At 37.2% G+C, this 13,848-nt stretch overlaps 1 protein-coding gene across 9 annotated transcripts in view; it reads left to right on the forward strand.

The window, feature by feature from the left end:
* MPP7 (membrane palmitoylated protein 7) overlaps window positions 1–13,848 on the forward strand; it is a 143,603-nt gene that overhangs the window by 48,681 nt on the left and 81,074 nt on the right. For all 9 annotated transcript variants that reach the window (XM_015282069.4, XM_015282072.4, XM_015282070.4 and 6 more), the window contains one exon: window positions 6,379–6,497. In XM_015282069.4, coding sequence (XP_015137555.1) covers window positions 6,379–6,497 — 119 coding nt within the window. The remainder of the gene's footprint in view (window positions 1–6,378; window positions 6,498–13,848) is intronic.

The raw sequence follows: 13,848 nt of genomic DNA on the forward strand, positions 1-13,848 counted from the left end.
ATTTGTGCTTGATAGGTCACTTTAAATCAGTTATACGTTTGTGTTATTCTTGCAGAAAGTAGTCCTTCTGTAAGCTCATGAAGTAATTTTATGATTTTTCAAAGTATCCCTGTTGATACAGTGCCTCGCAATTATGTTTTGAGTTTCAGTTTTGAAACAGATCTCAAGAGCTATAGGAGCAAGAACGTGGTATTGCTCTGTATGAATGCAAGAAGGGATCAACTGTTTAACTCGAATCAGAATGCGCCGGTATGTGGTATGCTAAATCTGAAATACACATGTTGAGACAAATCCTAAAAGACCAATAACTGTTTCAAACAACTGCGGATTCTTTAGCTCCTGTAGCCAAGTTCCAAAACTAAAGACTTTTCCATTTTGAAGGGAATAATATTTTTAGAAGTGGTGGGCTTAAATGCTCGCTTGCTTTCAACATTGTCTGTCATAATGTTGTTTTAAGGTGGGTTAACAAATTACTGCAGTTTGGGGGAATAAAAATTGGGTACAATTTTAAAATTAAAATACTATACTGCCCTCGCTGGATATGTAATCTTGTTCTTTGAGGGTGTGCATGACAAAGTTCTTGTTTTCATTAGGAAAAAAATAGAACACTGATATTTTAATTAATCCCACCTGTAAGGGTTTCAGCATTTTGCTTCTTTATGAATTAGTAAATAGAGCAAGATAGACATTTTTCTACAGACACTGATGACCTGTACGTTGTGGCTCTCTGGCTACTCAGTCTTCTCTACCTTTTGAGAATTAGATTAGATCTTTTTCTTTTTAAGCAATAAACTTCTTTTTGAAGTACGTGGCAGAATCATGTTCGGCGCTGGTTCTGTACGAAGCAGTTGTTGAAGCCCTGTGTGTTTTGCAGTATCACTAAGCCTGTATCCTCGATGGAATTATCAAGTGTGAAAAAGAAGGTTTTGTTGCACACAAGATTGAGCACACAGCAGTGCTTTTGCAGCCTGATAGGACAGCGGAGTTTGTGTGTCCTAATGTGTGTGTGTACAGAATTTGCTTTTATCCGACCTTGTGCACGGACACTGATCTCTAAGTTAAGAATGAAGCAACCTTCAATATTCAGCGTTGGTGACTTTGATTTTATTATGCAGCGGCAGTGATGTCAGAACGAGGGTTTCTGTTGCAGGGCTGTTTGCTTTGTGTAAGGAGAGTGTTGTCTGATCCTTTATAGAACTGTAAAGTACGGTTCAAATGTGAAAAAATGTCAGCTTGTTATAAATGGCAGCAAATGGTGCTGATTATTTTACCTTTGACAAAGTGGAAAATTTAAAGGTTGGTGTGTCCCGTTTTATTAATACAGTAAAATTTTACAGTGTTGTTCTGGGCTTAGATATATGTTCTTTAGTGTTTATTACCCCTCAGTTACAGTAAAAATTTTTGATTGGAAGTCTGGCATCATTGTTCAGAATGCTAAATCAGGAAATTAATTAGCATATGAAAGCAAATGTGCATCCATTTGTCTCCAGCTTTTTCCTTACACCAACCAAAACAAAGTTGGTGTTTTCCTGTAATACGCAAGAGTGATGGAATGCAGAGACCATATTTTTTATCATTTAGCACTAGTTTATAGCTTCCACAGACTTGTCCTAATAATGAAGCTATGAAGGATATGACAAGAATGGTGATATTAAATTTCTCTAGACTAACAGTAAATTTTTCCATTCTGATGTCAAGAATGTCGAGCATCTGGATTCCGCAGTGTGAGTGCTTCAGTACGGGAACACTTTCATCAAATGGTTCACCATTTATTCTCCTCCAAGGAACAAGCAGACTCCGACAGAAAAGAACGCTCTGAAAGAAGCAGTTTTCTGGAATTTGACAGATGACTGGTCCTGTTGTTTCGGATTTCAAAGCTTCCCGTTGCTTCTTAGTGTTAAATCTTATCGCATGTGCAAAGTTAAGTGAAGCATTTTTAAATCAGAATTCTCAATATTACGTACACTGTTACTCAGATCTAGTAAAATTAATGTGTATTAATGAAGGTTAGGAAAAAATGGAGAGGCTCTGAAGGCGGGAACTGTCTAAGTGTATTAATAGAACAATGTGTGAAATCTGCTTTTTGAAGCGGGGGCAATGCTGAGGTTTCAAGCATTGGATTTTTCCCTTGAAGTTATTTCCTTATTCCAAGCTGGCAGAATTCTACAAACCCTATTTTGCAACCATTTTGTTTTACTCTGTGTATGCAACAAGTCCAAAAACTTCACAGTAGTTTCGCTATCCGTGACAAACTCTTGTACATTTTTGTTTTAGGCTGCCTGTATCTATTAGGTTAACTACATGCATAGTGCATATAGATTATTTCTGTAAAATGGTTATCTAATTGTTGGCTTTTAAATGCCTGTGTTTCTTTTCATGGAAGAAATAAATTTCATGTAAAGGGGTCGTATATCTGGTACTAATTTATTAAATGGCTTTATTCTTGGTTCAGGTAGTTAGGTTTAATAGGCCATCTGAGCACCTGCAAACTTTTCCTTCCTCTCTTCCGAGGGTTTTATGATATTACTGTGTGCAATGCTTGTCTCCTTTTATTAGTATTGCAGTGCTACAGGGATGCTATTCGGTTCACATCTTAGTTCACCTTAAACACTGTACCTAGATTATATAACGTGAGTATAATATCAGCACACTACTATCTAAAACTAGGAGTTCCCTGGTTGTTCTGGAAGTGACTCCTATTACTGCCACTGGGTTATGTGACCATGTTTAATCTAGAAAGAACTTTAGATCTTTCCTTCTCTGTTTCAGTGATTTGGGAAAGCCCAGGGATGGTTATGCTGTGATGTGATTTGTATTTTCAATTCTTTTCCCTGAGTTGTAGGACAGACCGGACTGCCTTCCCTTTTTCTAATGGGTAGTAGTTTTACATCTCCACGTGTAAACTCTTTGTTCATTTTTGTGATGTATGCTCAGCTCATTTGAGACCTTTGAATAAATGTTCTGCTTTTAAAAATAGAAGTAAATGAGTTTTTCTCGTGTAAGCCATGTTTACTTTACTGAATTTTGACACCTGAAGTATTTTGATACCAGAAAATCCCAGTGGACCTTTGATTCATTTTAAATATAAAACCTATTTAAATTTAGCCAAACTAAACCTGAATAGAATCGCAACAGTGTATAAAGAAGCCTATTTTTTTCTTTACGGTGTTGCCAGCATAAGGAATCATAAAAAGAAGAAAAAGAAAAAAACAGGATTTTTTTTTCAACTTTTCATGATTTTTGTTGTTTTAAACAACTTCTAGAGCCTCTTAAAGAGCTTTTTTTGTATGTTAGTTTAAATTTTAGGCATCCTTCCAAAAATGTGTGCAGAATAGCTTTTTTAATGGGAGATCTGTGCGTGCCATTTGACTCAGAGGTGTGAGGAGAAGGTATCGTGCTGAGCCTGATAGCATCGCACCGAGCCTGATGATAGCACGGCCCGGGCCTGGCAGTGTTCAGCTCTCTGCTCTGCAGCTACATCTCATCCTATGGCTTTGAGTACAGTTTTAGTTTTCATCACAGTCCATCTCAGCATCAGGCTTATCCCTGTGAGCATTTTCAAAACTCAGTTTAGCAACACTTCAATGTTTCCAATTGGCACCGAAAGAATTTTTATAAAATAAATGTGATTTCAGCAGACTGGCAGTGGTAAAAGCAGTGAACAACTTGCATTGCTTGCAGTCGCCTTTGGCTCTGGCCTACAGAACCACCTGCGGTGCAGCTCGCTAGCTTTGCAGGAGGTTGGTTTGATGTGGGGCTGAAGCACAGTCTCCAGTGGTAAATTTTTCTCTTCTTTTCTTTCTGTTTACATAATGCTTAGTTTCAAGGGGAGTCTGTAGAGCAGGAGTGTAGTGTTCCCTGTGTGCTGGGTGGCCGGGGTTCTCCTGCTGCAGAGAAGTTCTGGATCTTGATTTGTTCCCCTTCTGGATCAAAGCTATAAACACTGTGCTGCAGAGCTAAAGCAGGGCAGCATTTGAAACATGACCGTAGAATTGGATAAAATAAGTTGGCACCTGCCTAATTTCCTCCTTTTCCCCAGAAAGTTGCATAAATTGGGTACCTTTCTGTTGAAGCTTACTGAGACATAAAAACATTCATTTCCCTGGAAGTGGCAGTTCAGGGCTATATGAGCAAATTTAGCCCAAGGCAACTATTCATCTGAATGTGGAAACCCCAAGGAATGGAAGCACCCACAGGGCTAATCTGTCCTGGATTGTAGGTAGCTCTGCATAAAACCCAGTCTCACTACAGGCACCTTCAGTCTTACCTTGTATCACTACTGTAAGAGCCCATCAAGAAACTTATTTTCACCTGGGATTTAATTATCTGAGGTTTGAGAAGCTACATTTACAAACATAGAATAGTTTCATGGTAGATTATACGTGAAAATTAAGCAGATTTGGTGTAACAAGAAAGAAAAAGCTTGTTCTGTTGTACATCTCTTACGTGAAGGGAGTGGCTAAAGTTCATATTTTCTTTCCTCCAAAGGCATATGTGAATTGTTCTTAAACAGTTATGTCACAGTATAAACTTGCATTGAGCTTTCTATTCCATTTTTTAACAACCTCCAGGTTATTCTGAGGTAAGTGTATTTGCAGTTAAAAAAGTAGTCCTGCACAGACATATAAGGCTGAGTGTAAAGAAATTTTAATTTTCTAAATATATTTCTTAAAAATGAAGTAAATGTAATTGGATGAATTTTTGCAACTTTAGTGTTTCTTCTTCCTACTTATTTCTGCAGCTGAAGTAATATTCATGTCATTTTGCAGCTGTTAACTACTGTGACATCCACTTCTAAAAAGTGATTTTTATTTTATTTTATTTTTTTACCCAGTGCTGAAATTTTAATAATCCAGAAAGTAAAAGCCAAAAGTCCCATTCAACTTCTGTTCCTTCAGTGTTCAGTCATCGATGGAGTCTTGCTTGGCAAGACTTAGTTTTCTTTTTCTGTCCGTGCAAAATTGTAGTGGTTTGAGTTATATCCTCTTCTTACAGTATTTCTGAAGAATAAACAAGAACAGATTTAAAGAAAAGCAAGATTCTAAGAAATGAATGTCAACCACCAAAAACTCCTGGACCACAAAAAGAATGTATCTGGAAGGAACTTTTTTTTTTTTCCAGAATATTTTACTGAAAGGCAGTAAAAACATGAAAATGTTAAATAATCAGATCCCGAAGGTACTGTATGTAATTTGGAAAGGGGGAGCGTGGTACCTGGAAAGGTTGTGAAATTATGTTTACTAATAAATATTTGAAGTCCTAAGCTTTCGGGAGATAAGAGGCATAATAACGATAGGCAACCTATAACTTAGAATAATGTTCTTTACTAGCAGAATATCTTGTAAATCTGTCCTTGTGACGAACAGCAGCACTTACTCAGACTAAAAATAATAGCAGGACCATGTATCTTGGATCCCGGGAGAATATTGGTGTTTTTGTAGACAGCAGACAGGAGAAAAAAGGCATTTTGTCCTTTTTACCCCAAGTAATCCCACTGGAAAATTAAACATGTGCTATGAATTGATATCAGCTCATGCCAGGTTACCTCCCTAAAGAGGACTGCTGCAAACACTGTTGCTACATTTCTTGGGCAGCGGCTTGATAGCCTGTGTGCATGATGGATATTTTATGCTGCGTGCTACCGTGGAACACTGCGCTACTGTCTGCCCCTCGGAGCCTGCTGCTGAGGTGTGCCACAAATAACTGGGCGCAGCAATTGCCTTAACCCCATGGATAATCTTGAATACCCATGAATTAAAAATATTACTGAAATAGTACTGCGTGTGGGTGTTTCTGGGAAAGCTGTGTTGGTTTTGTTTTTTAAGGTTTAATAGTGTAACACATAACTTCCTTTTGTCTTGCTATGGGTTCCTACTGAACACGGGATAAAAAAAAATATTAAGCAATATATTAGCAAGAAATATTTAGAGAAACCACGAACCCTTTTTTAATGGACCACCCTATCCAGTTTCTGTTCTTTTAAGGAAGTTTTTCCTATTCATGACTCATTTCACTCTTTGGCTAACATCAAGGGAAATGGAATAACGATTAAGCAAAGGAATGTATGTTTTTTTCTCGTTTTGTCCTTTTTTTTTCCCCCAAAACCTTTACGAATTTCTCTGTAACCTTGTGTAAATACATATGGATATAGAAGCTCGACAACTGTGACAAGGTAAAAAGTACACTGCTAATACTTTCTTTTCAGTAATTTTTTAAAAATGTTCTTTTTAGTTCTACAAGCTTATGTTATGCTGGATACTCCAGACTCCCTATTCAGTTAAAATGACATGCTCCAGGCAGCCAATTACACAGAACTGTTAAGTGAAATTAATGAGATCACCCCTAGATTACACTTTGTGTTTTATTTTCATTTTATAGGTCTGTATGAACTGCTGGCTGCATTGCCAGCCCAGCTGCAGCCACATGTGGACAGCCAGGAAGACCTGACCTTCCTCTGGGATATGTTTGGTGAAAAAAGCCTTCATTCACTGGTGAAGGTAAACCACATTTAAGTCAGATTCTCTTTGAGAAGAGCATATGGAAAAATGTTTTGAGCGCCACCTAGTAAACCAGTGATAAAACTTGCTCAGTGAAAACAAAACAGCCTTGTTTTAACTCTGTTTCTGTCAGAGTGGAAGTTGTTAAATAAGATTCTACCAAAAATACATAGATGATTTCATTTAAGAGTGATGTTTTGGCAGCATAATGCTAATGCAGCAAACATATGTTGTTTGCCCTTGTTTAGAAAAAGAGAGTAAGGAATAGTAGCAGGAAATCTGAGCCTTCTTTATGGTCAACATTCAAGACCTGGAGTTTAGCTTAAATAAATAAATGTTCACAGCAAAAATTAGAAGGAATATATTTTCTGAGGTCAAGTATGGCAACAGTTCAGTAGCCACATTAATTTAAAATAATTTCCTTTAACAAAGTCAACTGAAATTCTAGTAAGCTGTTTCTCTTATTGGCTTGCCTCCATTTAAAATTGTTTTGCACATAAATATGTTGGACTAAAGTACGGCCTAAAATAAGTTTGGAAGAATGCTTAAGTAAAGTGTCCTGCTACAAAAATGATTAGCATTGAGGGATCAAAGCATGCCATGGAAGTATGGAGAGTTACCCCGATAATACTAAGATTGCTTAGAGAATTAAAACTGGACCAGTCAGCTGATTAGAAATGTTCCACTCCTTCAAAATAGTAATTGTGGCTCAGGTCACTAGTACAGAGCTAATTCAAGCTGTAAGGAAATCCTTAGTTCTCAAATGAGTCAGTAACTGGTGGTAACCCATACCATGAATATATCCAGACTTGAATGTAGTTGACTAGAATTTGTTGCAGTTGTCAGTCATTGAACTTAACACTGAAGCTGTTATTTTGATGTAACCTTTCCCCTCTCTTTCAGTAATCTTACTCCAGAAAAGATTTGACAATGTTGGAACTTGGCCAAGATTTTCAAATTAGCTGTGAAATTACATATAAAAATAAAACACAAGTAAACATAAGCAACAAACAGGGGAATGATGTTTTTCAGTACTCACTTGTCTTGAGAATTTAATCAAAATTTCTGAAGCGTGGTGATTCCCGGGCTTCTTACTGCTTTGATTCAGCTGTCTGTTCAGCTTGCTAAGAAGATCACTGAAAGAAACACTGATTATGTTCCTAATGTAGGTTGACAGCGGCGTGAATCTAAGTTAAATGTTAGGTCAGGAGCTAAATGAGTTTTCATTTTGGGTTGGAAATGAAAGAAGGCTGTCTAGAACATGAGTGTGGATCTGTGAAACATTAAAATTTCAACATTTGCTCTTAATTTTGTATTGAATCAAAATCTTAACCTTTTGAACTTATTCTCATGCTCCCTTTTGTCTCTCCCTGCAAAAGAAAACAATCATAGCACAACTGTAACCATGACACTCATCTTGAGTATACTGTCAGTTTGGAAGAGCTGTGCTCTCATAGTAGTGGTGAGCCCTAATTGTTTGTTATTGCAGGGTGGATTGTTCTTATTAGAAAAAAAAAACCCACAACATTGACAATGAGAAAGGGTTCTTCAGGCAGTTGGGAGATTTTGGGCTTCAGTTAATGAACATCTCTTTGCAGTTACATGAAGTCACTGAAGTATTCCAAACAACTTTATTATTTATCTTGTAGATTTTAGGATCAAGAATTAAGTATATGTGTAATTCCTAACTTGTGAGCAGTTATGTTGAGGTCCTATTCTGTCTCATGCAATCTTAAAATAGATTTATTTCTTGAAGTTGCGTCTTTACTAGTTGTACCTATTCTTTAATACGCCACTCTTATTTTATTCAAAAAACAGGTTTTTTAAGTAGAAGAACTGAGGCTTTTATCAGCATCTAGAATGACTCAGTGCACATGACAGGATGTAGGACCTCACTTTCTGATGGCCATGTTATAAAAAATAGTGCCTGATGAACTTTCAAAAGGCTGTCTAGTTCATATCTGTGTCCCAAGACCGTATCTGAAATGTAGTATGTATTTGACCTTTATCTCATTTTAGAAGGATTATTCAGTGTGCTATCAAGTTTCAGAAAAGGCAGTGAGTAGCTTGTCTGGAATGGAACTGTAAGAGCAAAAGAGAAGACCTCATCTGCCATAGTTTTTCCCTGTTACAGGGCTTCAGAAGTGCCAAACCTTTCTGGGTTCTGGTATCTTATTTGAAAGACTGTTTTTCCTAGCAGTAACTTCTTAAAGTGAACTGTTCTTGCAAAGACAAATGTTTTCAATTTGTCAGGAAGAGAATGATGACAGATATTTTGTAATAAAAAAGAAGCACTAGCTTAGAGCCAAAGATGCTGTGATCATGGTATGTGTGGGTTTTAAACTTCATAAATTGGAAGATTAGCACTGGTTTGCTACCAATTATGCACTAGTATTTCTCAATTTAAAATAGACACACTGCTTAATACAAATTTCAAAGCAGAGCATCATGCCTTACTGTTTGATAATTGCAAGTATCAGAGAAGAGCTGTTTTTCTAAGTTTTAAAATGGATAAAATGCTCCAAAATGCTTGAAAAGTATATAATGAACTTTCTAACTTTTGTAAAGATATTCTAAGTTTTATGGGCATTTAATAATCATAGTGTTTTGTGTTTGGTTATATGCTATGGCATATGGTTTGCTACTCTGGCTGTCTTAATGTTGAAAAGGGTTAAAAAAACCCCAAGAACAACAACAACAAAACAGCCCCAAACCTTGCCTTGGATTTCTCTTCATTCAGTACTTTTGGATAGAAATCTTTTTGTGAGCTTGGATCAGCCTGAGCTGTTCTAAGAAGTCAGAAATGGAAAAGTTGTATTAGATCATCTAGTCCATTACCCTGCAAATACTGGATAGTTCTCTACGATAAATTCCTACTGTAGTAAGTAAAACAGCAAAAACTGATGCAACTGATCTTGCTTTCTTTTTTTTCTCAATAAAAGAATCTGTTGATTAGTTTTTGTTTGTAAAGTATAGAGAAGAAGGAACCCACAACCACTGGTGACTGTTTGGAAGAGGAAACTGTCTCTGCATAGTGAATATTCAAAATTTGTCTCCATTTCACTCTATTGATTACTTCCTTGTCATATTGCATAACTTTCTTAAGTTCTACCAAAAGTCTTCAGACTTCTCCTTATGTTTAATATGGTAGAGATCCCAGTAATTCTGTAGAGATTTATAGAAAAGGATCATGAAGACGTGATCCTTTGAATAATCACGAGTACTAACATAGTTGCAATCTTAACTAGCGCATGAGTACTCTGGTTGTGTTGGATTAGTAGAGGAACAAATGTAAATAAAGATATGTTTTAACTTCTTCTTTAACTTATTTTTAGAGGAGTTACAAGAATTTCCATGCATGTTTACTTGCTGTTAATGCACTGGACACATATTTTACTGTTCGTATACTAAGTTCCAAAATGATGCTTCTACTTGCAATGTAGCCTTAAACATTTTTCACTGTGTATGTAATGCTCAAACACTGAGTAAGCCTATCTGTTAGGCTGTTACCAAAATACTTTTTAACCAATTGTACTTTACCAATTGGCTTTGGCTGGCTCTGAGTATGCATGGTTCTTTAGCCAATTCTATACTTTGCCTGTAGAGGTTGTGGATGTCCTGTCTCTGGAGATGTTCAAGGCCAGGCTGGATGGAGCCCTGGGCAACCTGATCTAGTGCTTGATCTAGATCTCGGAGTCGGCAACTTTGCCCATGGCAGGGGCTTTGGAACTAGATGATCTTTGAGGTCCCTTCCAACCCAAGCCGTTCTATGATTCAATGACTATGAAAACAATGTGGTGTTGCTGTTTCTCTTGACAGGGAAGAGGTCATACATCCAAAAAGCCGTATGTAGCACTGGAGGAGAAAATAATAGACTTGCTTATATGAACTGTTCTGCTGAGTTGTGTGCCACAAGTGATTTTTCTGGACTCATTGTTCTAAACAGTTGATGAGGATGACCCACAGACTAAGGAAATGATATCTGTGTAGGTGTCAAAGAATAACAAGGGTGGTGATGGATGAGAAGGATGTATTAGATGGGATAGAGTTGGCTTTCTTCATGGTAGCCCAATGATGTTGATATTGACTGTCTCTGTACTTCAAGCTAGCAACTTTTACTGAAATATTTTTTACTTGAAGCATATTAGTTTTCTGATTATTTTGTTCTTTGTGTGTATTTTCTGTTGAATTTTATGTAACCTTTACATAATCTTCATTGAAACTGTTTCTGCAGCTCACAAAAACTTTTTATTTTCCTGTTAATTGCTTCGTTGTATGAAGAGAGAAAGGTGTGCTTGTGAGAGGCTTTGGTTGCTTGTATCCTTGTACCTGGCAAAGGAATGGTAAGATGCATTTCTGATTTCAGGGCAGACATAAGCAAGTAGCTCAGGAGGAGATCAAAGGAGCTGCATCCACTGACAGCAAATCTGAAAAAGAAGGGAAAGTGGGACTGGAGATTTGAAGGTGACAGGCACCTAACCTTAAATCAAACTCAGTGAGTGTACTGTGGGTTCAGAGGACAGTGTTGTAGACCCACAGAGATGTACAGACTACCTCGGAGTTGATGGAATTATTGAAACTGATAGCTCAATTCACTGAAATGTAGCTTTGGTATTCAAAGTCCTTAGGGTTCTTTACTGCAGGGTTCTCAATCATATTTATTTTTAAAAAGCTGTACTTCCCAGGTAATGGGAACAGGCAGTAGTTCTGTAAGTTCTTCTGAAGTTCCAAAGTGCTGTTTACTTTGGAGATGGGGGAGAAAACGAAGGAGAAGGTGGTGTGAGTAAGCATTTACCACCGGGCCACCTGGAGGAGGAGGTGGGAGTGTGGGGCTTGGCAGCTGGGACCAATTCATGGCCAATGAAAAATAATTGTTCTTCATGCACTAGAGAAAGATTGGTTCTTATGTTAGAGTTACATCTTTAATTCAGAGAAGGCATGCAAAGGAGTTCTGAATAAAGCTCTCACTCTTGTCATGCTGGCTGTCCAAACAATGGACAGATATGGACAGCTAGGCAGGCTTAAAAACTTCTACAATTTTAGGAGAGGGGAGAAGGAATTTACTACAGTTGAACTCTTTAATATTGATGGACTAGACAATAGAAGGCAGTTCTTTGTCATTCTTTAAATCGAGGTCATCTCTGGTCTGTACATACAGAATTTCAGTGCTTTTCTCATCCAAAGTATTTGAAGGTAATGATCTAATTTGTATACTAAAATAAAGCTTGATCATATGCTTCCCACTTCCCAAAAGATGAAGCTATTGAGGAAAAAAATGCACTGTAAGAAAGCCTGATGGTGTCTGACAACAGTTTGCATTCATATTTGGAGTAATTAGCATTGAAGCACTGAGTAATTTTACTTCCATCAAAATTATTGCATTCAAAAAAATTTAATGCAAGATGTTATTCCATATGAAATGCCATGTGAATTTAAAGCGTAACTTTGAAGCCAAAGTGATTTTTGGAGACCTGTTCAGTAGCCAGCAGCTGAAATGTGCAAGTAAAGAGATCACTCTTAGCTGGAGGCAGTCAGCTGCCTTTAAACTTAATTTCCATGGGAACAGTGATCAGATTAATCAAAATAAGGTAATTGAAGTTTTATAGAAAATACTACAGGATCTTTGCTTTATTCAGACTGATATTGTTGCCATGGAAAATTCAAGGAAAAGGTAAGTAGCAGCCAGGCACTGAGCAAATGCTTCTGCTGTTGTGATGGGGAGTTTCTGGATGGAGTGTGCGTGTGTTGTCCCCTCTCACTTGCCTGCGTGCTCGTTGTGTAAACATGCAGCGCATCAAGTGATAACTGATAAACAGGATATAAGCAAAAAAGCTTTTGTTTTAAATCCTAGCTAAAACCCCAGACTTTCCATGTACTATAGTAGGACTTTCTCTCTGATAAAAAACAGTTGTTTTACCTTCCGCATTCATACATACACGCATATATGTGCTTATTTGTGCCTTCATTAAAGTGAAAGACTGCACCTCCAGCTTACTGAAAAAGTGGTCAAGCTTAGTATTGCACAGTGTAACCTTCTTTTAGAGAAAATGCACATCAAGTTAGTGCCAAATGGATGCGTTAGTGCAGTTATAGTGAACTATGAATCATTTATGAGATTCAAAAGAAGTATTTATGTTTTGGCTGTACTCTGTTTACTGGGAAGCAGCTAGTGGCTTTTTTGGTTGTTTGTTGTTGTAGTATGTTTTATTCTGTACTTCTTGGTCGAAGTTTAACTGAAAGTGCCAACTTCTGCCCCACATTTTGATATCCGGTCTCACCAGCATTTTGCAGCTTCTACATCAGAGCTGCTAATGTGTTTAATAGTAGACACTTGAAATTTTCCTCTAGATTTTTATAAGGAAGTCTTGTTCTTGTCAACATGTCCTCCTTTCAGCCCACGTTGTTAAAGATAATAATAAAAAAATTCAATATCGGTTTCTGAAATTGCAATTAAATGGGCTTGTTGACAGTTTAGTCTCATAAAAGCTGTAGAAGTTTGGCTAGATAAGAGATTCTGCAGGTATGGTATACCAAGAAAGTTTTGAAATGAAAAATAAAAGAGATAAGCTTATTAAATCAGAGGTGTGAAATGTTAGTCTATGACTACTACTTGAAACTTGTGAATTAATCAGTGCTTTGGAATGTGAAAAAACTTTGGTTTAGGTTAAACTCCAGACAGAGGCATTTTTTGGATCAGTAGTAATTGATTTAAAGTTTCTGCTGGGAAACCTCCAAAGAGTAGCAGAAATCCAGCCAAAATGCTCTAGACCTTAAGAAGTGAATCCAGATCCTTCTAAGACAAATGGCTTGTAATTTGGTTGTTGCAGAGGGGCATTATACTAGCCTGGTGACAAAACTTGTGCCATATCCAGATTTTTCTTGTCTTACAAAGCTTGTGTAATATTTCTTTAACCAAAGTGATTTGTGTTTTATGTACGATACCGAGGCCAATCAAAGGTCTCGTAAGCTGCTCAGTAGTTTGATAAATCCAACATATCCAATGATAATGTCATTTTAAGCTGTTTTCTTACAGCTTTCTTTTCTTCTGGTCTGGGAGTCATTTTTGTGGCGGATGAGGAAAAATGATGTTCTGTAGAAGATCGTGTAAGGGTGTGCTTAATTTTTTTTGTTTGTTTGTTACTGTCTTGGACTATGTTTCTTTTTAGAACAAATAGTTTTAACTACCCAAGCAAGCTTCTGCAGTGCAAAAATATCGTAAGAGTTATAAGAAGGATGGGATGTAATAGTTGTAAAATCTTTCTGAGGAATTGAATTCCCAGTCCTGATCCAATGGATGCAGTCTCTGCTGTTCCCTTTTGCAGATCCAACCAGAAGTAAGGCTGGATGCTCA

The sequence above is a fragment of the Gallus gallus genome, chromosome 2, assembly GCF_016699485.2.
Source record: "Gallus gallus isolate bGalGal1 chromosome 2, bGalGal1.mat.broiler.GRCg7b, whole genome shotgun sequence".
Lineage (NCBI taxonomy): Eukaryota > Metazoa > Chordata > Aves > Galliformes > Phasianidae > Gallus > Gallus gallus.